We start from the raw sequence: 26,977 nt of genomic DNA, 5'->3' as shown, positions 1-26,977 counted from the left end.
TATCCAGAAATTATTTTTTACCAATTTACTAACAACGATTATAAAAACTTCTAGACACAAAAAAACAATTCCTAACCACTTTCTCCAAATGACATATTAAACATTCACAATTAAAGAACTGATTTAAAGAGAAGTGAATCCATAGAAACATTTCAGTTAGAAGGGAATGTCACCCCGGAATAAATATTTGCTGTTTCTAAATATATGTGCTAAGCTGAGCAAGAGTGATTGGTCACTAGAGAGAAAATTTTGAAGCAGTTTAAGTGCTTTATTTTAGTATTTTTTATACATATGGCATCATGAAATTGGTTCATCAGCTTAGCACATAAATTACGAAATAGCAAATCTCCGTTCCCCCCAAATGAGCCCTTAGAATTTTAGTAGCACAAATACCATTAGTATCAAAATTGTTGCATCCATTAGAGTGTTCTAGTTCAGACATGGAGCTCTGAAAGATTAATTGGACATTAATACCTGCCAATCCAATCTATATGCATTTATTCTTTTTCAGGTCATCGTTTGTGTTCTTTTTTTTTTCCTTTCAAACGTCCAGTAGAATCAAGAGATTTAATAACATCATCTGCTTTTGTGATCTTTGATATAGGAAAAAACAGTAAACATAATATTAACAAATATGTATACATTTGGATCGTTAACATGTCTAGTCTTATATTTAACAACTCAATCCACAGAGAACAACCCATTATTACTCGTAAGAACAAGAATTATGTTACTGACATCACAAGAATAATGCTACCCAATTTAGATTAAACAGAATAGCTTTGGATGAAATGAGGAAAACTTTGGATTTCATATTTTCACACAATTGATATCTGTTTTCCTTCAGATTCATTAGTTCCCTTTTTCATCATGTTTACGAACTCCTCATAATTGATCTTCCCATCCTACATTATAAAATCAACATAAAAGAACTTCAGACACTGCCAGTGAGAAAAGTAAAACAAGGATGATTACAAAATAAAAGAAATGAAAACTCACTTTATCCGTGTCGACGTCATTGAGTACTTCATCTATTGTAGCTTCGTCACCCATTCCGTATTCAGTCATTGCTTGTTTCAATTCATCTCTCGTGATAAACCTGTTGATGATAAAAATTTATAATCCATGTTTGATCATTAAGATTAAGATCACACTACGCTGAACACTCACTCGTCTCCAATAAAAGACACAAACAATATGTTTGAACCAGTGTTCAAAAAATGTACCAACTTACTAAGAACTCGCCTGCATTAACTCGTTCTTCTTGTAGGTGGGGCTGAAAAGTATTCAAACTCCAGATTTATGAAAAGCTTGCCAAGTCAATTAGTTGACTTGGCCTGATTTTTACATGAAGCTGGCAATTTTTAATTCTCATACACTACTTGAAAAAGGTGTCAATTGGATGCCAAGATCCGTTGAATTTACCCCTTTTTCACGTAGTGATCCATCCATCCAATCTAAAGATTGATTACCAAGTCATGCTAGAAGCTCATAACAAGACTTAAACCCATGCTTGATTTTTTAGGTGGTTGTTGCATTGCGAGTTTCTCACTTGAAATGGGTTTGCGTTCGCTATCCTATGGACTCTGCTGGGTGGAAAGGCTCACCAATTCTACTGTTTTGCTACACTGACTTTGTTGGACACTGTATTCAACACTGTGCTCATGTGGCAGTGCACAGATAAACATAGATTTCTTTTTGAGTCGTGATAATCTGATGCTTTTTTTTTCAGATGCCCCCCCCCCTCCCCAACATACATCACAGAACCGTAGAACCTTTGTTTCGGGATACACAAGAAAAAGATTTATGATTATGTAACTGCCATGTCAGGGAGCGTAAGGGGGTGTCAGAAAAAAGGAGCTTCAGATTATCATTGTATTTTCTTTTTTTGAGATGCAAGATAAAAAATCAACGGTTCTCTATGCACTGCCATGTCAGCTCACTGTCCAACGAAGTCAGTTAAGCATTTTTCCTTTTTTTAATCGCATTTTTAAGTTTTTAAGGGAGGAGGAGCTCGGACAAGAACATCTACAAGTCCTAAAAACCAGAAAGAAGAAAAAAAACAGAATTAAAGAATAAACCCAAGTTTTTTAGAGGGTAGAAATAGAGTACTTACCCGCTCCCATCCTTGTCGAACCACTGAAAAGCTTTATACAGGTTCTCTCCTTTTTCTAGCCTATGTCGATGCATAGTAGCAGTAATGAACTCAATGTAATCGATACTTCCATTTTTATCAACATCAGCCTGACAAAAAATCAATCAAAAATTTAATAAGCCTTAATAATAGTAACGAATAGAAGTATACTTGTTATAGAGTAACTTACTGCATCCATCAGTTGCTGGATTTCCGCTTCAGTAAGTTTCGATCCCAGTCTAGACAGTCCAACTTTCAGCTCTTCAAATGTAATTGAACCACTTCGATCAGTGTCCATGTTGTTGAACATGTGCTGCAAACCCTTGATATCTTCCTCTGAAAGATTTTCTGCCATGACCTAAAAGAAATGTACAATTAGGAGGAACAGAGTTACGATACATGACATATGGATCGGATACATCCAGAAAATCACTTTAGCCAAAAGTAAAACTGATGCTAATGCAATAAATTGGACAGTTTAAGATCATCAATCTGATTTATTTTTGTCCTAGGAGATCAATTTGGTGGGATCCATCCAATGGTTGGTTGCAAAATTATATTCTTTCGTATAAGAGAAAAGAGAGCCTCACTCAACCAATGGTTACTGTAATTTCAATTTCTGTGCAATTGGAAAAAAGAAAATGAAAAGAATGTAGTCAAAAGTTTTGTCGGGCTGACTCTGGAGCCTCGGAATCAATGTAGTTGAAGGCAAAAGGCGCATCTGAGATGCTACCACACTAGGACAGGCACAAGGGGCATGTTGTTTTCAAGCTAGTTACTATTTTTAAAGTCAAAAGAATTAATTCTAAACATTTTACCATTTCAAAATGTATGAATGTGACAAAATCAAAGCAATAACCTACGTATGATACTATTCACAACAGTCATGGCAAAAACATGAGAAGAAGAAGAGTAAAGTAAGCAGCCAAATGGGCATAAAAATAGCAAGTCGTAAAGGTTATAGCTACGATTTAGGACACAATAGACTTTATAATATACAACTTGATTGAAAAGATTTAAACGTGGTACTTGCTATAAATATAATTGAACAGATTTTAACATGGTAGCTAGATACTATAATTATAATTAAGAGCCGTTCTACACTAACTTCCTATGATACTGCACCACCATGTCAGCGCAGTGTTGAAGGCAAGTGCCGTAGGAAGTCAGTTTGGTATTATTATTTTTTCCTATAATTAAGCAGGAGCTACCAACAAAACGATGTAACAAATGACATATTGGGACAATTTGCACCCAACTCCTGGCATTCACATTGGTGGATAAGGCTAAGGTATGTGCTGTAGTTACTGCCTTCCCTGGGCCCGGGAATGGGGTTTAGTTGTGTCTTGCTGTTCCATGTGCCCTCATGCATCCACACAATACTTATTGGAATCTGATATGTGTAAGACATGGGTAGCTCTCTTTTCTACAGAAATATGTGCACCTATGGGAAAATGTGGTAGTAATGAGATAAGGAACAGACCTTAAGAGCAAGTTTCTTTAGCTTGTTCATTGCTCTGAATTGCTTCAGCCTAGTTAAAACAGCACTATCGATAGGCTTGTCAAATGCTTCACCCTCATCTTTCATCCATGGATGTTCTGGTTCATATATCATATAACAAAATTATGACAATGTTTGTCCTTATAGATCAGTTTCTGAACATTCTCGTCCTATGTGGGACTAATCACACTCCTCCCTGCCATTCCACCCCTCAACGTGACGGCTCCACTTCGACCCCTCGGTCTCTGCAGCCCTTTTCACGTTCACCCAGTGGCGCACTGGAGAGGCCTTGACAACCTTCCTAACATGAAACAAGAAGAGTTGTCCTCATCTCTGATACCATTTGTCACACCTCAAAATCCGTGTCCAAAGCTAGAGGATCTTGAATATTCGGATTTGGGGGTGTGACAGGACAGTTCTATAACTGCTCTTCAAAATCCCATTAGACAATCCTAATCAATCGATGTTTGAATGGTTAGGATTGTCCAATTGCTATGGTTTTGTGGCGATAACCAACGTCCACCAATTAAAGGGACAGGCCAAGTTATAGGTGGTCGCACATTAGACTTATAAATACAATATACACAACTTACCGAGGATTTGGGCAGCAGTAATCCGTTTCTTTGGTTCCCATGTTAACATCTTCATGATGAGATCCTTTGCCGAGTTGGATATAGAAGGCCATGGTGAGCTTTTGAAGTCAATTCGACCTTCTAAGATAGCATCAAATATGCCTTTCTCTGTCTCTGCAGTCAATTTATTCATCTGAGCATCACATCAGTTATTTTAAAATTGTATTCAGTAAAGAAAGTATTGGTTCTATAAACAGGAGACCAAATGGCTAATGTAGCCAAGATGTACTTTATAGAATTAAGTCCATGATGGGTTCTTACCTAGTGTTATTGATAGAACCATTGTTGCCATTAATAAGATAGTTTTACATTATATTTGTTTTCTTTCAGAAAATCTACAGATTTTGCAAAAGCAATAGCAACTGAACTAAAAACTAGAAAATTTCTCACCTGCCCAAAAAGGAGGAACACCACTTAGAAGGATATATAATATGACCCCAGCACTCCAGACATCCATTTCCTTCCCGTACGCCTTAGCTAATACCTCAGGGGCCACGTAATAAGCACTTCCCACAATGTCATGGTAAACTTTCCCTGGATTTGCAAGGCACTATATTTTGTAAAAGAAGCTTACTAGGTCGATAATAACCAAACATATTAGATACAGTGGTAAAGTGCATATCTCTCAGATAAGAACTACAAATGTTTTGTTTCCTTTTATTTCAAATGGAACCAACTTAAGCCAATTGGACTAAATCACTGGAAAATATTATTGAGGCTAATAGTCATTCAACTTGTTTCTAGCACTTTTCCCCACCCTATTTTCGTCCACTTTCCCAAATGAAAGATATGCCATGGATATAATAGGATTTTCATGACATAATCTACCACATAAGTCTCCCCCCTCACTTGATAAAACCTCTGTTCAAAAAATTTCCCCATCAGTTTGGGTCTCTGATGACCAAGGATGCGAAAACTTATCAATTTTGTGGGATATTAAATGGTGATATCTTGAAAATTTTAAATATTTTCGAAATAATTTGCAACTTGTTTGATTCATCTGTTTTCTTCATCAATTTGAATGAATTCTTATTCAGGTATGAGTCTTGGAACATTTTGCATAAATATCCATTATATAATTATATTTAAAAGATCTATTATTCACTTCAAAATCCTAGTGGCCTTGAAATTACATATCTTCTTTATGTAGGTCCTAGCTTTATGGTGCAGGACAGGATCTTAGGAAAGAAAACCAAAATAAGATGGGCTAGGTTGAATGGCTAAACATGCACCGTAGCTTCAAATAGGCATAACTTTACGATCATAAGTCGGAATTTCTATTATAATATCAATTCGGGAAGCTAACAAAACCATCTACAGTATATCAAGAAAATGTACTTTTAGGGTATGAGTCCTAAATTATTTTAGAAGGTTCTTATTAAATGTTATAAGATTAGAGGGAAAGTTTTAGTTGAACTGGAATTTTTTTCACGTGAAAGTAGGATATTCCAAATTTGGGGGGGTCAAAGAGTTTCATAAAACGTTCTTGGTGGAAAAAGAATGTAAGTGAAAAATCCCACTGAATCGAATTTGGTCCATGAACCTAAGAAATAGTAAGAATGCTTGATACTATTTTTTGAAAATTTACTATTTTGGATAAGTACGGTAGGAGTACAAAGTAGAGTCAAATTAAAAGTCTGAAGTCTTTTTAATTCAATTTAAGAAATTTATTATTAGTTATTCATCCAGACTTGCATTAAATCTAAAATTTTCTTAGAGAATTATTTCTCATATGTTGCCTTGAGGATTCAAGATGTTTTCATAAGGAAGAAGACAGTGATTTTCTCTTTTGTTTCACCACAGTTCTACAACATCACTTTACAGAACAAAGTAATCAGAATTGAATTTGAATCCCCAAAGAAACAATTCAGACTATTGGAATAAAAAATTGAGTTTCTTAAACTTGAAAGATTATCGATGATGAACACAAACAAATCAATCAAATTGAAGAAATACATAACTCCTATGCATAAATTCAAACAATTCAATTGAAAAAAAAGAGAGGAGAATTTAACCAAAATTCAAATTAAAGATAACATTTATAAAAGTAAAAATAAAAAACTAACCTTCCTCAATGAAGACCGAGAGTCCAAAATCAGTTGCCTTGATAGTCGAATTCTCACTACTATTTACTAACAAGAAATTCTCCGGCTTCAAGTCTCTATGCATCACCCCCATGAAATGACAAACATGAACCACATTCGCAATTTGCCTAAATATATCTGCTGCTGCCCGCTCCGAATAACTCCCTTTAGCAGTAATACGATCAAAAAGCTCTCCACCCGAACACAATTCCATCACCAAATGCACATTTTGTTTGTCCTCATAAGCCCCTTTGAATTCCACAATATTGGGCTGTCCTGTAAGGTGCTGTAAGATCAAAATCTCTCTTCGGACATCCTCAATATCCTTCTTTTTGGTTAGCTTTCGCTTCGATATCGACTTACAAGCATAGTTGATCCCTGTCGCCTTTTCAGTGCAAAGATAAGTAATCCCAAATTGCCCTTTACCCAATTCTTTATCAAGAGCATAAATTGAGCTTAAATCAATAAGAGGGGTTCCTAGAATTGTACCAGTCTGTGAAGATGAAGGGTGTTTGGGTGAATTTGGCGAAAAAAATTTTGATCTTGATGATGGTGATGTAACTGGTATTTGATTCCTCTGTTCTTGAGGGTACTTGGATTGTGGTAGGTAGTGATGAGGAGGAGTGTTCTCTGGGGAGGAGGAGATTGGGATTTCATAGGTTTTTTTAAAACAATTACCCATTTGAGAAGATGTTGTTTAGAGATTTTTTTTTTTTGGTGGGTTTGGACTTTGGAGAGAGAGAGAGAGAGAAGTATTTGAAGGTGCGAGAAATGGAGGGGAATCGATTTCTTCCTTTCTTTCCACTTTTTTGTTTGGTATATTTTGGATTGTAGTCATCAAATTTCATATTTTCTTTGTATCTGTCAAGTACTTTGCTTGTATCAGATAGAGAAGTGTTGCTCTGTGTTTTGTGTCTGTTTCCTGATTCGTTGCGTGGGATCAGGCTTTTTGAGCTTTTAAAGTTACCGTTGCTCGTAGATTTCCGTAATTGCCCACGCGAACAACAGATCGCTTATGGGTAATTTCGTCATCTCATCCGATATGAGGTTTTCTAAGAGTTCAAAACTGGAAGCGAAGGAAAGCTTCTCCAACTCACAAACATAAACGTGTTCACCAATCGAGAGGTCTACACGTGTCAATTAGCTTAGCTACAACGCCACTAAGTAATGTAAAGAGCGTGGTTACTTCCCTTCTCATAAAGACACGTGGATTATTTTATTATTATTTTTTGATAAATATTTGACATGTCCCTTGACCACGGTCCTTTCTTATAGATGAAAGAAAAATGGTTTAAAAACCTTAAAAAACAATTATCCTTGAAATCATTCATCTTCAACCTTTGAAATAAGATAATGATGATGAAAATATTGGTGATTACGATATGAAATGCTAATCTAACTTCCTACAACTCTGCTTTCAGTCCATAGTTATTAAGTCAGAATGGATTAGACGACTTTCGGGTCTGATCCAATCCATAGCCCAAATCCAATTGTGGAATGGGGGTAATTACTGACTTCATCTTGCCTTGGGTGTATATGCTTAGTCTATCTAGTTTTAAACGTACAAATCTTTGATGTTAAGTGGTGGAGCAGCCTTGCAATTGCATAGAAAAAAAAAAAAAATCATTCTATCAAATTGGTTGAATTCAGAATATTTCATCATGAATTTGTGGTTCCAATTATTACCTTTTTTTATATACTAAATTCATATTTTCTTTTTTTGCTAGGCAATAAGGATTGACTTGAGTTGTGGGAATTGGGATAAAATGACGAAGGAAAATGTTGAATTGAGTGTGCTCATCACTGCGTTTGACATTGTACTGACGTGGTAGTATCTCTAGAACCATAGATTTTTTCCTCAAGCACAACATCAAACGCAACATCGAGAGTAATCAATTTAGAACAACTCAATGATCACACACTAACCAACTTGAAAAATGCTAAACTAGTCTCCTACGCCACTGTGTTCAACATTGCGCTGGTGTGGAGATGTGCACAAAATCATAAATGCTTTTCCTCGATATATAAGTGAAGAGCATATATGATTCCTTGCACACCTCCACGTAAGTACAATGTTGTAAGAAGTCCGTATAAAACGGCTCAACCAAGTTAGTTAAGGTAGCACCTTCAAAAGTCAATTCACATGTATACTTGAGATATAATTGTGATGTAAGATTAGTTGCAAAAGAGTTTATAGAATGTTTGGATCGTCAAAAGTCCTAATGTAAGGCCTAGTCTCATGTGGGCCCACGGATCCAAACAAGCGATGGAGTCATAATCGTCTGAGGAGACCAAGTCGTGGATGGAAACGTCAAGATTTTTAAGATCCATTGGTTTGTGATGGAATTTTCATTTTTAGGCTTGATTCCTTTCTTTACACCTCTTATCTTTTAAGTAATTTGACTATTTTTGATAATTTTTATTTTGTTAATAAGTTTAGTTATAGAAATCAGAATCACACACCGTTGATTCTGCTTTACTTTTAGGCTTAAATAGTTTGTATTTTCATGTTTAATTTGTCTTTGTTATTTTTAATAATTTTTGTATTTTTAACTATTTTCATATTCTATTAAGATTTAAAAAATATCTATAAAAGAGTTGTAACCCCAACGTAGAAATCATATCTAGTTTAATAAATTTTCTTTGTAAGAGTTCTTTTCTTAGGGATTTCAGATTTTCTTATTATTTTATCGTTTCGCGTCCCATCAGCTCGAAGGTGCAACTTAGCTAAGTTAGTCTAAGGCTTGAGGAGAATTGAACCCCATGACTTGGGTTCAGCTTGATTGGTGACTTAGAACCATTGGATCCTAATAATCAAAAAAATACTGAAAATAAGGTAGAACTAACCAATCAGACTGATTTGTGGTTTGCAGGAGCCGACAAAGATAGCCCAAGCATTCATAGGTCAATGGCTTCAAAGAGTGATCAGATGGAATTTTAAGGTCGAACCCACAACTCTTAATCCCTACTTAGTTAATGGAAATTTGAAAAAAAAAGAGAGAAATAGAAATTTTTTCCTAGTAACCACCACTCCTTTGAGAAATGTTACCTTGCATGGCAACCTGATCTAGTCCAATGGCTTTCCATCACTCTTCTTAGAACAATTGTGAAACCCACGCCGATGGGGATACTTAGGATGTGAAATGGCTGACTTGTCATTCCTCTTCTTTACAAGCACGATGCCCTCAAATCAAAGGAAATGTCTTGTCGTGCCTTTCCCAATTTTCAAACTTCTTGAGGTTACATGCACATATGGGCATGTCAATATACCAATCATTTTAGAGTCAAGATCCCATACGGTGTCACATTTCTATAGATACAAATGGTGTCTACATGGCACAATTTGATTAAGAAATAAATACATTGGGCAGCATAAATGGTTTGATTATAATCTCAATGTGTTTTAAACACCAACTAAAAGCCACATAAGCACCTAATCTATTTTATAGGAACGAGACACCATATTAGATCCCGTGTCATCATTTTATTGATGTCTCGATTTCATGAGCCAAAAGTAGTTCCCATCATCAATTGGATTGAAGTTTTGACATTTAAGATCTCTTTGGTGGGATACATTTAATCAGATGCACGATTGTAATTTTTTTCTAAAAAATATTTTACGATCCAAAGCACCCCCCTAGGTGGGAAAAATATATTCCCATCTCACCCATGGGAAATTGATTTTCCAACCACCTAATATTCGTCTCTCATACCATCCCATCCCCAAAACCAATAACTAGTGTGACCAAATGGTGAAAATTCATTTTCTCATTAACATTTTTCCAAGGAATTCATGTTCCCTTGAAAACTTTTATTTTATTTTAGTATTATTATTATTTACAATCAGACCCTTGGATGGGCTCAAAGTCTCTTGCACCATGTACCATGGGTGGCACAAAGAGCTATCTTCCCTTCCTAAACCAAATACCCCTTTCCAAATTAAAAGAAAAGTTGTTTTTATAATAGATATTGGCCTCAAAGATGAACAACTTGGATTGGGCCATGGTTTGGATTCAATTGAATTGGGCTTGGAAGGAAATGTTTGAAGTTCAGGTTGGGCAATTGTCTACCCCAAATCCAACCTAATCCGTCCAAGATGCATTTCTGCATAAATCCCCATTTAAAAACTTTTTCGATCTCCATTGTATACTATACTATAGTATATTATGTATAAAAAGCATCAATGATATGTGTTATTGATATCTTTTTATTCTAAACTGAAGCTAACCAAATCATGGTTGCAAAACAGTAGATATGGTTTAGGATGTTTTGGACATATGTTTACTTAGGTTGCAACCTAGGCACGTTGGAGGGTAAAGTCAGGCTTAACCCGAGTGGTAGAATCCTCAACCCGAGCTCAATTCAATCTAACCATCAAGTCAGAGTTCATTAACCCAAGCTCAACCTGAGTTTGAGCTTTTAAAATTGGGTTGAGCTCAGGTTAGCTCGAATTAGGTCATTTTGGACAGGTTGGGCAGGTTGAGCTCGTTGAACAATTTAATTAAATTCATTTTGATCAACAAATAACTTGTACATTTTAAACAAGAAAAACAATATAAAATTACATACAACCTCCAAATCCATCATTGAAAAAAATATTTAGACGATCCATACTAGAATTAAACCAATGCCCACAATAATAATATCAAATTATCTACAATCCATAATAATAAGATGAATAAAAAAGTTTTTAAAAAAATCTCGATAATGCTTCCCTTCACTCCTTAATCTTTAATCTCAATATCATTAATAAAATAATTCTTCATCTGCATATAATATAAACATAAATAGAAATGGATTCAATTAGAAAGAAAAGTAAAGAAAGAAAACTTTTAGTTACTACAATAGATATATAAGAAGAAATAATGAAAATAATTAATATAAACATATTTATATATTAATAAATAGCATCTGATTGCTAGAACCCTCAACCCAAATTGAAGTCGGGTTGAGATATTCTAACTCATGTTCAACTCATCTTCTACTTGACTTAGCCCATGCTTGCCCATCAATCGAATTGAGTTCGGGCCAACTCGCCCAATTTGCAGCCCTAACGTTTACCTTGTAAAAGGTTGTTTAACTCTCTTCTATTCCATGAAAATGTAAATTTTTTTTTTATATTTTTTGGAAATTTCCAAAGTATCATAACCTTTAATTTGGAATAAAATAAAATTGTTAAGATTTCATAATTTCAACTCTGCCCTTAGATCTCTTTTAAGATAATTCAAAATTTTAAAGTTGTCCCAAGTTCTCTCCTCAATCCAAACATGGTGGAGAGAAATTGAGCTTCTCTTCTCTTAATGAGTTTCTCTTCTCTCCACTTCTCTCAATCCAAACATAACCTTAAACATATGATTTTATAGTTTCATTACTATGAAATTGTTTACAATATTCTTATAAGTTCGATTTCCATGTTTTTAATAAAAATCATTTTTGTAAGTGAAAATAACATAACTTTCAAATTTAGGGGTGTCAATCGGTACCCATTTATTAGGAGCTGAACCACAATGAAATAGATTAGATGGTTTTGGGTCCCTTTCTATTGGAACTGATTCGAGTTTGGTCTTTTGGAATTGAATCAATTAAAAACCAAAACCAAAAGGAACTAGTTAAAATTAAGAACCGAAATCATTTAAAGAATTTTTTTTTTTTGGACCGTTCAAGATCTATTTAACTAATTTGAGAGTCAAAATTGAAACTGATAAGAATTGTAGGAACCAAGAAAAATTAATTGTTCCAATTTTGGTTCCTATAGGAAACAAATCCGCACCAACCCATTGACACCTTTAACTTTCATAACTTAACGAATTATTAAATTGAATCTTCTATTAGCCATGCATACCATGGTCATGATGGAGCTGTGAAAAATTGTGACAACTGCTTATCAAAAAAATTAAAAATTATGTAAATTTTCTTGCATATATTTTTCAGAAAACATAGATCGTAAGTGCAAATGGTAACTTCTACTCTCATTATTTAATATTTAATTAATATATATTCAACTATTACATTATATATGTCAATTTGTATAAGTTTGAAATATTTAATTAATCATCATATATTATCGTTTGATAACCTAAATTTATATTTTATATCAATATAATAATATTTTAAGTATATAGATATCACTTCGAGTGGACATATGTCATGTAAGGAAGTAGGTAAGTGTTCACATTCAAAGGGATTGTCATCTCAATTGACTTTGCTGATCGGATATTGATCGTGTTGGCTTAGTATTGGATCAAATATAGGGTCGAATCACAGTGGATTTGAATCCGAGTATCTGAAGTCCGAATCATATCTTTATCAAATCCCAAAAGCCCATTATAAAATCTTCTGGTTTGAATTGAATCGTATATATATATATATATATTGTTTGAGACTAATGGGATGGGTTGGGCCCACGTCCTATGAGCCCTACAGTCCCATTCTCATTAACTGTTGACGATGATAGGCCATTTCAGTTGACCAAACATGACCTACCCATGACACATTTGATTCAAGCACTGTACTTTAACCAATTGTCTTACTTTGGGTCCTCAAAGACCCTTTACTTCCATCCAAAAATATACATCATTGAGAAAAAAAAAACACAATTTTTTTTAAAAAATCCAAAAATAATGCCAGTGTCCAACTGTGTTGGATACAAAATCATCCAACACCAGTAATATTGAGGTATGCGTAATGCTGGCTGGATACCTATCCAATATCTTATCGACGTTGGACATATTAAACATCCAACAAAGAGTGACTCTTAACAAATTATTTTAAAAATAATAAAATTTTAATATAACTAGTAACAGCTCATATGACCTTTACTTTATTCTAATTCTTACCTAAAGTAAGTGAAAAAGGCTGCGCTTCCATCAGCAGCATCAGACACAATAGTCACAAGATCCAAGTCATTGGATAGACCTAGAAAATCACAACATATGAATCCCATGAATTATCCAATGGTCTTGAATTGATGTTACGATTCCAATCTTGTTGGGGCCAATAGTATTATTTTTTGTAAGTAAATTGACATTAGGTTGAATCCTTAATTAGTAGTTTTATCATTTTGGTATTAGTAGGTTGGCCGCAGGGAACCATAAGCAGACGTACCACCACCCACTTGTGGTTAAATTTATAATTTATGGAGGCATTTTTAAATGGCATTGGGGAAGATAATGTGTTCAATCGACCCTCACTTTTTGTAATGAGACTACAATGATATTATCCTTTAAGTTGCTTAAATTTATATAGGTTTTCTTAACATATGCCCTAGGGCACACGTTAAGATGCATTAAATATATCTCCAAATTTTATTTTCTTATCAAAAATGCCCTCGCACCCTCAAATGCTTATTTTCAAGGTGTATTTAATGCACCTTAACTTAGGACACAAAACCCAATTTATATTACTTTTATTTGAATCAACTATATCTTTATGTGTATTTTTCATTAAAAGTAATTTGTATGTTTTAATTTGTGATGGGTCGCGTTAACATAGTTTAGTTAAAGTTAATATATTTATAATAATATTTATTATTAAATCAAAAAATTTAATATAAAACTACTGTTTATGTTTTCTTATAATATTTTAAGAACATTTCTTTGGAGAATTACTATCACAACTCCAACATTTTTTAACACAAAAGTCAAAGAAATTATTACATATAACACATCTAATTAATAAGGATAAAGACAGATCAAACCGCCTAAAGCCGGAGTTAGAAGATGGCTTGCCCTTAGTCCCATGTATCCTAATATAAATTAGGTTACAAAACCCAATTTATATTACTTTCATTTTAATCAACTATATTTTTCTGTGTGTTTTTTATTTAAAAGTAATTTGTATGTTTTAATTTGTCAAGGGTCACGTTAATATAGTTTTGTTAAAGTTAATATATTAATAATAATATTTGTTATTAAATTAAAAAATTTAATATAAAACTATTGTTTATGTTTTCTTATAATATTTTAAAAACATTTCTTTGGAGATTTACTATCACAACTCTAACATTTTTTAACACAAAAATCAAAGAAATTATTATATGTAACACATCTAATTAATAAGGATAAAGACAGATCAAGCCGCCTGAAGCCGGAGTTAGAGGATGACTTGTCCTTAGTCCCATGAATCATAGACCTGCACACAATCAATATGGAAAGACTCAGTAGATCGTAACATATGTTCTGCAAGCAATCAGGTTAATCAGTGGTTCGGAGAAGCGAGGGTCAAGCGAGGGTCAATATAATATGAGGAATAACCACCTTTCGTCGGGCAGGACAGTCAACCAAGAGTCATCGTTTTCATATGCCCTTTCTCCTATTTCTTTCCGAGAGTCAAGAGAGAGATAGGGGGCCTAGGAGGCAAGTAGACTACCTTTGGCTACTAGCTGGAAAAAAAAAAAAAGCAATGATTTTGACCGAAATTGATTGGCAATCAATCTTCAATTTCTTTCTCTATCACTCTCTTAAAATTAAAACCAATCCTTTTACAGCTTGAAAAGCTGGTCTCACCACTTTAAAAGCTCAAATAGAAGAAGAGAATAAGAAATTGGAAGCATTGCATTTATATGTAGATCTACGCATCAAACGACACATGTTTAATACGAGATCAAAGTACTTGTACATGGGCAGAGTCCACTTGAACCAATTGCCTTATCTTTAGATTATCAAAGACTCTTCTATCCTCTTTACTTCCGAAAGAGTCCTGATAATATGATTCACCAGGTGGCATACTCAATTGACTCTATGACGTGAACAAATTTGGGAATCATAGATATATTTGCCTTGGAATACACAATTCCCTCAATATCACATTTTTTATGAGGAAGTAAAATAGTGTATCCCGAGATGTACAAATCTACAACTCTCAAATTTGTCATCGATTAAGTGTGCCATGTGGGGTAGTCATATATTCACAATTCTTCCTAAAGTATCTCCAATGCCCAAAAAAGTAAAAATCCCTGTCAAATTATTAAAGTATACATTATTAGTGGGTGGCCTACTACGTATAACCTTTCTCCTTCTTGTAGGGTCAGGACATGTGATAGGAAGGATTGGTCCGGGTTGTAGGATAGAATATGTTACTGGAAAAAAATAGAATTATATATCCAATGAAGTCGGCCACAGAAGCATCAAACACCAATAAATTTATGCCATGCCTATTATAATCTAAGTAGCCATTATTATGAGAGGTAGCTACGAATCTAAGCGATCAAATTCCCTAATATACTTCTCTACCCATGTGTCAATATCTTATTTTATTAGTGTTGTTGAACACTTTGGATCTTCTTAACGTGTCCCCCAAGGGAACATGTTAAAGTGCAATAAATTAAGCGGAAATTGGAATTTGTACTGATAATGCCCTTAATTTTTTTTTTTAAATTTTTTTATTTATCAAAATACCCTAAAATTCCAATTTTCAAAGTGTATTTAAAATTATTGCATTTTATGTGTGCCCTTAGGACATACATTAATAAAACCCCTTAAAGAAAACTGCGAGACAATATATATATATATATAGGAAATACTAATGTCATAAGGTCTAAGATTTTATAGGGACGTTAGGATTCTCCTACACTTTATTTTTTTAATAATATCCTAATTTATTTTTTCTTTTAGTGAAAATAAATAGAGATATGTTGATCTTTTACACAATAAATACTTGTTTGTATTGATTGTCAAATCATTGATTACGACAAGACATTTAATTCTAAAGATTAAACGCCCTTAGCATTTATTATAAAAGAGACAAGAATTAATTACATAAATAAATATTTATTATGTTAAAAAAACTAGTATACTTTTATCTTTTTCACTAAATGGATAATGATAGTATTTGAAAAAAAATGTTGGAGAATGTTAATGTCCTCATAAAGTCTTGAATGTTAGCATTCTCCTATATATATATAAAGGCCGATTTAAATGAACTTGTCTTTGAAAACAGAAAGTTAAGGAAACTTAATTTTCCTAGGGTTCAATATCACTTTTGAAATCTCCAGTGTTTGTGTCATTGGATTAGGTCTTCAGAGGTAATAATAACCTTCTTTTAAGGGTTTTGTTAACACGTGTCCTAGGGATCAATATCACTTTTGGAATCTCCAATTATTGCATCATTGGATTAGGTCATCCAGAATGACAATAACTTTTTTTTTTTTTCAAAATACCTTCAGTTTCCAATTTCCAAAGTGTATTTAGTGTACTTTAACATGTGCCCTTAGGGCACACATTAACAAGTCCCTTTTTTTTTTCATAAATAAAATTTAGTACTTTTCTTCTCCCTTGTTTATTAAAATAAATCTCATGGATGGTGAAAGGAAAACCGATATTAGGTTGAACCCTTAATTAATAATTTATCATTATTTCAAGGATTATGGACCAACTATAATCCCAGAGGATGTATAAAATACATACGTTTAATGGACTGGAAGATTTGATGCCTATATAATCATTCCTTTAAGTGCTTAAATTTATATAACTTTCATTACAATCAACCATATCTTCTCATGTATATTTTGTGTAAAAAATAATTTTTATACTTCAACTTTACAAAAATCAATGCCCTTCCTTTTCTAAGCTGGTTCGAGATTTAAATAATTGAAATAGAAAACTTCTGGGTAATAAATTTACAGTTGTATCTTCTTAAATATTTGTTAAAATATATAATTATTTATATTTTTGGTATAATATCCTTAAAAACATTCCTTTGAGATCTTATAGTCATGTTTCCAAAACTTGTTCAACTTCAAGACCGAGATGACTTGCCCAAGTTATCTTGATATTACTCATATGGATATTCAATTCGATGTGAATCATATTACACATTGTCGCGTGTGATAAATGTGTTGACTTTGACAATATTTTGAAAATCTCAATTGTATCAATAAAATTCGACCGAGCCAATCAAGATTTAGTATATTTTATTAATTTAATCCAAATAAAAATGTGATCTTATGACTAAGCATCTTCTAATCTATCTAATTTTATTTTAAAAAAGTTATAATTATTATTTAAGTAATTATAAATCGAGTTAAATGATTTGTCTCATCCACGTTGAGATGACTCATTCAAGACAACTCGGTCTTATCCATAAAGGAGACTAAACGTCAAATCGAGAATTAAAACCATGCTTATAGTGCCACACCAACCTTTTTTTATAACATACAAACAATTAATTGAAGTATCCCTGTGTATCCATGAATATTGGTCTGAACCTGGTATTACATTACAAGGGTTAGATCCTTATCTGCAGCCCATAACCATGAACTTATACTACAAGCAGAATTTCTTCTACACTGCTGGATGCATTAAATACGTTACAATAATCTGAATCTAGTGTATTTGGTGTGCCCCACAACATGAATTGGGAATCAATTTTCTTATCTATGGCCCATCATTTCAAGATGATCTCAATAATGATCGTTTTTTCATTTTCATACTGCCCACTCACATTAAATGCATCACAATCAATTCTTGTGTAAAACACAAAATTGCCATCTTCAGATATTTGTTTCCCTCTGCTGGAGGCTCTTCATCAACATGGCCGATGGGATTCGCGAAAAATTGCAGATTTCCTAGAGATCAGTACCAATCTTCTAGGGATTGACACACATTTTTCTAAGGATACATTTTTCTTGGGAATCCCTAACATCCCAACGGTCAAGTTGATGGAGGGTTAAGGCTAGCATTTTCCTTACAAGGACTTTTCTAACCTCATGACAGTGGGATTTGAGGAAAAATGCAGATTTCCTAGAAATTAGTAATTTTTACATAATGCTTAGCCCTTTTTTGTAAAGTTATTAAGGTCCATGGCCTAATTCAACCACACAAAAATCCTTTTTGTACCGTATGGATTGGGATCCCACAGGCGATGTGGGACTATCGTTTTCACAACAACCTCACAAAAATCCTTTTTGTACCGTCATTATTAAAGAAATTATGCAAGCGCATTCCATCGAGTATCTTATAATAATCTCTATTGTTAGTATGCCCCTCTTCTCCTTGGAAGGATGCAATTCAGTTGTCATCACTAAAATTGCAATTTCTCCAAGATTTTGATTATTAATGTTAGAGAACGCTCTACGAAGTAAGCATAAACTCCAATATATATCATAATTTTCATTAAAGTCGTCATAATCTTACGCTCCCCTCTGACATACGCTCCTCTATGCCCCCATCATAGAACTGTATATCATTAGCCTCAGGATACATTATAAAAGATGTATGATTATACGTATCCCAAGGCAAATGATCGTGGTTCTGTGATGGGGATGTATGAGGGAGGGGAGTTAGAAAATCATTATTCTTTTCATTATATCAAAACCGTTTGTCATTTTATTTAATATTTCGTTTGTCATCTTATTTGGTGATTATTACATAGGGGCAACTATTTGCATACACTAAATGGCTCAATGCACCCACTTAAGTCACTTATGTATATATAAATAATAAAAAAAGTAAATTATCATTTCACCCTTTCATTTTGACTTATTGCACCCACCGCTACCAAGTGAACAAAAACCCACTTTCTTTTTCTTCTTATGCCTTCCTTCCTCATCTTCTTCTTTTTCTTCATATCCATCTCCTTTTTAGTTTTGTTAGAGGTTGAATCAAAATAGATTAGGTTTTAGGTTTTTTTTTTTTTTTTTTTTTCTAGTCATCTTGTTTTTAAATTTTTTTTTTTTGCATTTAATCATCAAGGAAGATGGAAAACCGTTATTAAAAATCTTAAAACGACGATTTTCAATTGAAGAACTCGAATATTTTTTGATAGTTCTGTTCGGTAGGTTCAGACCGAATTTACTTTACAAAACCAATTCAGTAGGTACCTACCGAGCAAACTTTATCATGATTGGAAGTGTTTTGGTTATAAAAAAAAGTAAGATCAAAGCTTAAAATTCTCATTGGAACTTTTTAAATATAAAGAAAAAGAAGTGAGAGAGAGAGGAGGACGAAGAAGAAGAAGAATGATTTGATACCTTTAACTGGTTGAAATAAACAATTTAGATTAAAATATATTTAATAAGTGTGTGTAGATAGTTATTTTAAAGTTAAGGTGAGTTGATGAAATGAGCCATTTTAGTGTGTGCAAATAGCCACCCCCTTATTACATCCTAAAATAATCCACGTGCCATCAATCCAAGTCCATCGCATATATCATGCTTTTGTGGCATGTTTTCATTCTTTTAGCATCAAGTTTTGATGCTTTTTTTGTGCATATTTTTTTTAAGAGTTTACGTGTTAATTAAGTTAAGTAGGCCTTTAAAGGTTACTCATATTTTTATCTATATAACTCATTTATTAGAAGTCATAACATTGACGACATTTATTATATGTTGCTCTTTGAGATAGTGAAGGCTTCTTGTGCCCCTAGTTTTTGCTTCCTTGTTAAGTCTCTCCCTCTCTCTTCCTTTCTTTCTCATAAGACCACACAGTCTAAGTAATCTCAAACACATGTAACAAATGCCATGAAGTAGCCCTCCATGAAACACGGGAGGCATTCTGAAGAGCAGAGATCATCAAGACCTATTTAATGGCAGGTCTTTCTCTTTGGACTCAAGATCAAAGTCATTACATACATTTGTCATTAAATCCTTAATTATCTTAAAAGTTTATGATTGATTAAGGAAAAAAAAAAAGAAAAGATCCATGTTCCTCAATTCAATAATATCTACAGCTATATCTTTTGTTAATTCAAATTTGTTCACATATGTTCTTAATACCTCTAAAGTGTCAACTCAGCTGAGTTGGTAGTGCATGTGGAATGTTGATCCCCCGACCTGAGCTCAAACTTCAAATGTTCTTTTTTTGTAACTCGAATCATTACCGATATATGTATAATTTTTTTTGCACATGACCAAATCTTCTTAATTGGGATTTTCCTATATTTTCATAAATACTTTCATTTCTAATTTTATTTTCTTAGTCTTTCCATTTTATGAATCTTAGTATTCTCATCTTTTTTGGGTATTTTCCCCTCAATTTTGTAACTTTAGTCCTAGGGAAATTTTGTCTTTTGGACAAACTATAAATTCATGACAATTACTTATTTTACAGTTCATTCCTGGGAGATTTTCAATTTTTTTTGGGTGGAAGTGAGCTTGAGAGATTGTAACCTTATTTTTCTATGAAAATAGTGATATGATCTCATCAATGCCCATGGAATGAGGCAATCTTGTTAGATCACACGAATCTCGTGTTTCTTAATTGTTTTCTTTATTTTTTGACATAATCTAAAAGCCGACTCAAAACATATCGATTTTTTTTTTTTTTTTTTTTTAAATTTTCTAAGCAAGCAAGGTGGTTAGTTGTCATTGTGAAAGTGTGTTTATTGGGATTTGATCCTAACTTGTGGTATCAACCTTCCATATGCCTTTCAGTCGTGTTGGAGCAACATTGCGAGGGACATTTTTGACAATGAAAGTGTGTATATCTCAATGAAAAGTATTCATGGTTCCTACACACTTTCATTGTTAGAAATGTCCCCCATGATATCCCCTACAATGTTACTTCAACATTAATCTATGCTTTAACCAACTTAACTAAATTTGTACTTTCGAATGAGTGATGAAATAAACGTGGATTCAACGAGAATTGAACCTAGGTCATTGACACCTTCAATACTAAACATAGTAACATAATAATTGTCTCGCTAAGTTTCTAATCTCAATTCAACGAGTTTACAAATTGGCCCACCGAGTTTCTAAGCTGAGTTGATAAAGGACCCTTTTCATGTTTGTCTACATTCAACTACAAATTCCAATGAGTCAAGTCAAGTTAGCTGAGATTAGAGGTGAACCATCCAGTTTTAAAATGACCCGAAAAAAATAAATAATAATATAATAATAAAATATTGGATGATTTAGTCTTACTCATCCATGTTTTTTAAATATTTGACATACCCTATGTTTTCAAAGCCCTAGATACACCTCTTGACCTGAGTCTTCCTTGAGATACTAACATGAATTACCTAACTCTCATCTGCAATCTATGGTAAAAAAAATCCTTCAATTTTTCTCTTCAAAATCACTCATCTTCAATATTTTAGGCTAATTTTTTTTTACCATGAACTTTAATTTTAAGATCTTATCTCCATCAAACTTAACAACCACGATAAATGAGATTTGTACAAAAGTAGAGAAGAAGATGGATTTTAGAGTAGAAAAATTAAGGGTGGGGGTATTTCAAGATGTTGAGATGAGGTTGGAAATATTTTTTTGATTAGAAGTTTGAAAATGAGAGCATTTAGGTCATTTTAGTTAGTGTTTTAGAGTACTAAAAGGTCAAGTGGCATGTCATCAATTTAAAAACAGAGGTATCTCAAATGTTCACCTCAACATGGAAGGGGGTATTTCTAAATCACCCTGAAACAGAGGTCCACATTCCACAATTTCTCTATTAACGTTCTCTTAACGTCTAAGCATCTCTGTTACGTCTCTATATATTTAGTCACCGCCCAATCTACCTATCTTGATCCAAATTTTGATTAGTTTTTGGACCAAACAATGGAAATTTATACCTGCCCATCTCTTCCTCTTTCTCCTTCTCCTTCTCCTTCATCATCTTTATCATCATCATCATCATATTCTTTTGGGATTTGGGTTGATAGAGTCACAGAGATATGTAGTTCTGTGGTGTCTGCAGTTTTTGGGAACCTTTTCTCTGCAATTTTTACCTTCTTTTTCGCAGTGGGTGAGTCTCTTTTTCTCCTTGATGCGTTTATTAATTTTCATTGTTTTTTCTTTCCCTTTATTCAATTTTTTTTTTCTGCTCTAAAACCTGATTAAAAGAAGATGAGCTTTGTTGAAGTTGGAAAAGAGGAAAAGAGGAAAAAAATGGTTTGCTGTTATCTTCTTCCTTTCTTAAATGATTTTGTCTTAGAATGCATTTTTTTTTTTAATGAAATGGGTGCAGATTATCGATCTTCCTTTCGTTTTGTGACTTTTTTTTTTGTGTGGTAATTCTTCTTCTTTTTATTTGTATTTTCTTTTTAGCATATATGCTTCTGTTGTTCTTTCAATGCTTTATTATTGTAAATTCTAGTTTGTTTTCTTGATTTTCCATCATTAATTTTAATTTCCATGATACCTACCTATTCTTTCCCCAGAAATAGTGGAGTTTACTCATCTGGGTAACCTTCTTTTTGTTGAGTTTTTTTTCTCCTTTTTTCTTGAAGAATTGTTCTCGTAATCTAGAACTCATTTGTGCATCCTTTTTTTGGAATTAAAATCACACACACGCAGACACACACAAAAAAACTGTTTTTTCATCTAATAAAATTTGGAGTTTTCTTGTTAAATCCTTGTAGTTCTCAATGTTGTTTGATTATTTAAGAGTTGGGGGTATTAAGCATCTAAATTGGGAGGACTGACAAGGTTTCTTCAAACTGTTAGTAATGAAACAAGCCTGTATTTCTGTTTATTTGTAGTGGGCTCTACTTTAGGAGCCATGACTGGTGCATTGATAGGCCAAGAAACCGAGTGCGGGTTCTTCCGAGGGGCCGCAGTTGGAGCCATTTCCGGAGCTGTTTTCTCGATCCAGGTCTTCGAGTATTCACTTCTTCTCTGGCAGTCCGACGACACAGGAATGGGGTGTCTCCTCTACTTGGTAAGTGACTTGTTTGCTTTTCAACTCCTTTCTTCTTCTTTTTCCTCAGTACGGTATGTAAAAGAAGGAGAAGAAATCATTTAGGTTCCAATAGATAGCAACACTTCTGAATTTAATCTCAAAACTTAGATGTTGTGTTGTGATTTTCAGTGGGTACTCAATTCATAATTGTTTAATTTTCGACAGGTTGATGTCATTGTTAGCCTTTTAAGTGGAAGACTAGTTCGGGAACAGATCGGTCCAGCCATGCTAAATGCAGTACAAAGCCAGGTACCCCACATCTTTAGTTGAGTTATGGATTTCGAAACACTATAGACAACATATATCATGGTTTAATTAATTAAAGGATGTTTGTTATCAGATGGGTGCTATTGAATTAGGCTTTGAAGATGTTTCCAACATATTTGAGATCAGTGAGGTAAAGGGCTTGTCAGGAGATTCAGTTGAAAAGATCCCAAAGATTAAAATCACAACCAAGAACAATGTTGATGCCTCAGGGGAGAGGATCTCTTGTTCAGTATGCCTTCAGGTTCAATCCTTAATTCTCTACCAACTAAGTTCTCTTTCTAGAATCTCATTGATTTGATAAAATATGAAGGGGCTTATACCATTGTTCCCGATTTTTATTTTTTATTTTTCTATTTTCAGGACTTCCAGCCCGGGGAGACAGTTCGAAGCTTGCCTCACTGTCACCACAAATTTCATGTACCTTGTATCGATGCATGGCTTGTCAAGCAAGGTTCTTGTCCACTATGCAGAAGGGATCTGTAGTGCTCCTGTAATTTACAAGATCAAGAGAAAAAAAAAATTTCCCCTTTGTTTTACTAATATATCATGAGGTTTTGTCATTGATTAATTTCAATTCCTCATAACCCAGTTTGTATCTGGTATTGGAAATACACCATCTCATCAGTATAAACTGAGCAATTTTGTACAGAATTTTTGAGTTCCTCCTATTTCTTGTTTCTATAGGAATTTAAGTTCATGTCTTTCTTGTTTTCCAATTAAAGATACACCATCAGATGCGTATAAACGAAGAAATTTTGTATACATTTTTTGAGTTCCTCCTGTTTGTTGTTTCTATAGGAATTGAAGTTAATGTCTTTCTTGTTTTTCCAATTAAAGTTTATTTTGCTTTTATAGGAATTGAATGGAGGGATAGGATTTTGTTTCAGCGATCCCAAATATTTAGGATGAGGCTTTGATGATGATGATATTTGTTAATATGAACAACTTGGACCAATTAATAGGGAAATCAGTAGGTGTAACGGGAGACTTTCATTTTAATTACATATCCATATCTGATCTTTGTATTGTCCGAATTACAAAAACAATTAATAGAACATCTAACCATTCAAATCAAGAAACATAAGATACATTGAATTGGAACATCATCATGTTGTGCATGTTCCATATTGGCTAGTGTAACAGGGCCAAAAATAGGTTGGGAAAGGTATAGATTTCCTAAGCCACAAATATCGGAAAGAGTGCTTAAAAGCCGATTATGATTATGCCTTAGGAGGTGGAGATCTTGAGTTCGATCTCCACCTTAGGAGCCACCCTATGGGATTTATCTCGGGTCTCTTACATTCTATTGACGGTGTCAACTTAGCTAGGTTGGTAAAGGCGTGGAGAGTGTTGATCCCATGACCTAGGTTCAAATCCCATTGAACCCACTTTCAGGTAACCACTTTGCTTGTCTAGTTAAAAAGAAAAAGAAAAGATCATCACATTTGGAAAATGATTTGAAGTTGGAAAGCCAATGAACTCAGACAAGTGCTTGGATAAAGTTTCCATAGATTGTCAGCGGAGTTGACAACTGACCTTTTTCAGCTTAGTCACATATAAGAATTGGGGTAAATAACAGTTTTGGTAACTGATAAAAGATTTCTACACAAATCTATTTGTTATTCTTTTGGATGAGCAAGAATAGCGTGAACCAAGCAGTTAAGAGTTTGCATCCAAATAAATTTGAGTGCAGTCTTCGAGAATACATTAGGCCATGGGCATAATCCACAACAAAGAAACATCAATAAGCTTTATTATTGATGTTGAGAGCGCAGAGCTAGTAAGGAGCTGGTGGGGGCAATTGCTTCCACAGAACTTTGAAACACCCTTATATTTTCAACTAATTACATGTCTTATTTGTCCCCCCTCCTCTTGACTGGGCATTCTCAAATACTAATTGAAAATGATCTAAATATCATTTTCTTCAACTTTTGACCAAAAACCTTTGAATTTGTCCTTAAAATCATTCATCTTCAAGTTCTTCAACTATACAACTAACCATAGTTTGCCCCCACTACAAGAAAATCCTGACTCCGCCCCTGAGTGATCATGATGTGCCCATGATCTAGTAACTTTAGAACATATTCGTGTTGATTCAAGAAAATACCTTAAAATTATCTAGTAAAATTGAACGCCTAGAAAATTTACATTACTTTCAAAAAGAGGAGTGTGAAAGGCAATTGAAATGAAAAAATAAATAAAAGATTTCTTATCCTTTTTATTTTTAAAATCTATCCATAAAGTCAGACGTATTGCATTGTTATCATGATTTAGTAACTAATGCTAATATTGTATATGCACCAAGAAAGTATGTAAATTCTCCAGATCTTTGAGAGAGTATTGATGGACAAAATATGTACTATGGTGAGATCTACGTGCATGTTATTAGCAAATCATGCACATAGATCTTTATAAGAGTACTTGTGGTCCATCAAAGTTGAGACATAAGATTGTTCTAGACCTACTTGCAGTGAATCCCATATCCTTCGAAAACGTGCTCAAGGAGCTAAACCATGTCCTAAGTGTCTGTTTTAATCTATACAACGATTTGTGCAACCGACAAATAGGGTTTGGAACATGACTCTAGATGTCTTGTTCTTATTAACATAACATCCCCTTTTTTCTTGGCTCTTTTGGAATTGGTACAGAAATGGGTGCTTTTTCTACGTTGTTTACTTTAGTGACTAGAGGGTTTCATGGAAAACGAGAGGAGAAATCAACCTGTCATATGAAAGACTTGTGATAATCTGCCTCCCCACTCTGACATACTCCCCTCTCTACTCTCCTAACGTGGCATGTGCATGGAACCATCGATTTCCTTGAGATACACAATTGCACATCCCTAATAATATGTGCATTTGTGTATCTAGAGAAAGAAAAAAAATCTATGGTTCTATGCGCATGCCACGTTACGAGAGTAGAGGGAGAGTTAGAAAATCATTATTCTATATGATATCATGCTCACAAATCGATTGGTGTAAGCCTTAAAAACCGATTGGTCTAAGGGAGTAAGGTTGACATTCCACTCATAATAGATATTATTATCTTTAATTTATTTATTAATTTGTTCTAATAGCAATACTATTACTAAATTTTATTTTCTTATCACTAAATTTATTATCAATTGAGGTTAACAAATGTAGTGATGGTAGGAATTAAATTCAATGATACATTATTCATAAACTTTACAAATTAATATTGTTTGTACTTCACTCGAGAACAATTATAATATCCAACTACCTAGTAAGAGCAACTCAACAGACTATTTAAACAAAAGACGCTCTTTTATTATAAGGTGATGAATGCATGCAATAAATCATATGTGGTTGACGTGGCAAGGGCACAAAATCATATATCTTTTCTTTGGGATATATAAGGAAAAAGATATGTTGTTCTATGCTCTTACCACATCAGCCGTGTACAGACCGTGTATGATTTTCCGTGTGCATTCATCATCATTCTTCTTATAAAGAGCCAAACAACAAAAATCAAGTTCAACAAACTCTTTACTCCCCCCATGTTAAAGTAGGGGACATAAAAATCGAGACATAGACTCACTACATATAGTGAGGATGCTTTAACTTGTTATTAATAAAAATAATTATATAAAATCATAGAAAAAATATTTTCTTTACTAACTAAGTAAGATTTGAAATCTTACTAAAACTCGTTGGGCCTACATAGATTATCACATTGACAATCTAACACATCATTCTTCTAGATTTCATGGAAAAAATCATATT

At 33.6% G+C, this 26,977-nt stretch overlaps 2 protein-coding genes across 2 annotated transcripts; one reads left to right on the top strand and one right to left on the bottom strand.

The window, feature by feature from the left end:
- Positions 1-601: 601 nt before the first annotated feature.
- Positions 602-7,167, bottom strand: CPK29 (calcium-dependent protein kinase 29). The gene is made up of 8 exons (XM_086436231.1): positions 6,334-7,167; positions 4,658-4,801; positions 4,229-4,381; positions 3,618-3,733; positions 2,325-2,492; positions 2,117-2,244; positions 1,000-1,099; positions 602-905 (listed from the first exon to the last, which is right to left on the bottom strand). Exons 1-8 carry the CDS (start codon positions 7,031-7,033, stop codon positions 819-821), a joined length of 1,596 nt encoding a protein of 531 aa, XP_086292357.1. The 5' UTR covers positions 7,034-7,167; the 3' UTR covers positions 602-818.
- Positions 7,168-21,717: 14,550 nt separating this feature from the next.
- Positions 21,718-23,936, top strand: LOC147407587 (NEP1-interacting protein 1-like). Its single transcript, XM_086436230.1, has 5 exons — positions 21,718-22,031; positions 22,768-22,946; positions 23,133-23,216; positions 23,308-23,475; positions 23,595-23,936. Exons 1-5 carry the CDS (start codon positions 21,845-21,847, stop codon positions 23,715-23,717), a joined length of 741 nt encoding a protein of 246 aa, XP_086292356.1. The 5' UTR covers positions 21,718-21,844; the 3' UTR covers positions 23,718-23,936.
- Positions 23,937-26,977: the final 3,041 nt, after the last annotated feature.

The sequence above is a fragment of the Akebia trifoliata genome, chromosome 3, assembly GCF_017979445.1.
Source record: "Akebia trifoliata isolate Shusen 1 chromosome 3, ASM1797944v1, whole genome shotgun sequence".
NCBI lineage: Eukaryota > Viridiplantae > Streptophyta > Magnoliopsida > Ranunculales > Lardizabalaceae > Akebia > Akebia trifoliata.
This window is presented reverse-complemented; position numbering and strand designations above follow the sequence as displayed.

What these genes read in the sequence shown, in the direction of transcription:
- CPK29 (XM_086436231.1), bottom strand. Translation starts at nt 7,033, where the DNA reads ATGGGTAATTGTTTTAAAAAAACCTATGAAATCCCAATCTCCTCCTCC. An exon ending in CTCGGTCTTCATTGAGGAAG is followed by an intron (nt 4,802 to 6,333) that starts GTTAGTTTTTTA and finishes TTGCAAATCCAG; the next exon opens with GGAAAGTTTACCATGACATT. An exon ending in TAAAGAAACTTGCTCTTAAG is followed by an intron (nt 2,493 to 3,617) that starts GTCTGTTCCTTA and finishes CATTTCTTTTAG; the next exon opens with GTCATGGCAGAAAATCTTTC.
- LOC147407587 (XM_086436230.1), top strand. Translation starts at nt 21,845, where the DNA reads ATGGAAATTTATACCTGCCCATCTCTTCCTCTTTCTCCTTCTCCTTCT. An exon ending in TACCTTCTTTTTCGCAGTGG is followed by an intron (nt 22,032 to 22,767) that starts GTGAGTCTCTTT and finishes GTTTATTTGTAG; the next exon opens with TGGGCTCTACTTTAGGAGCC. An exon ending in TAAATGCAGTACAAAGCCAG is followed by an intron (nt 23,217 to 23,307) that starts GTACCCCACATC and finishes GTTTGTTATCAG; the next exon opens with ATGGGTGCTATTGAATTAGG.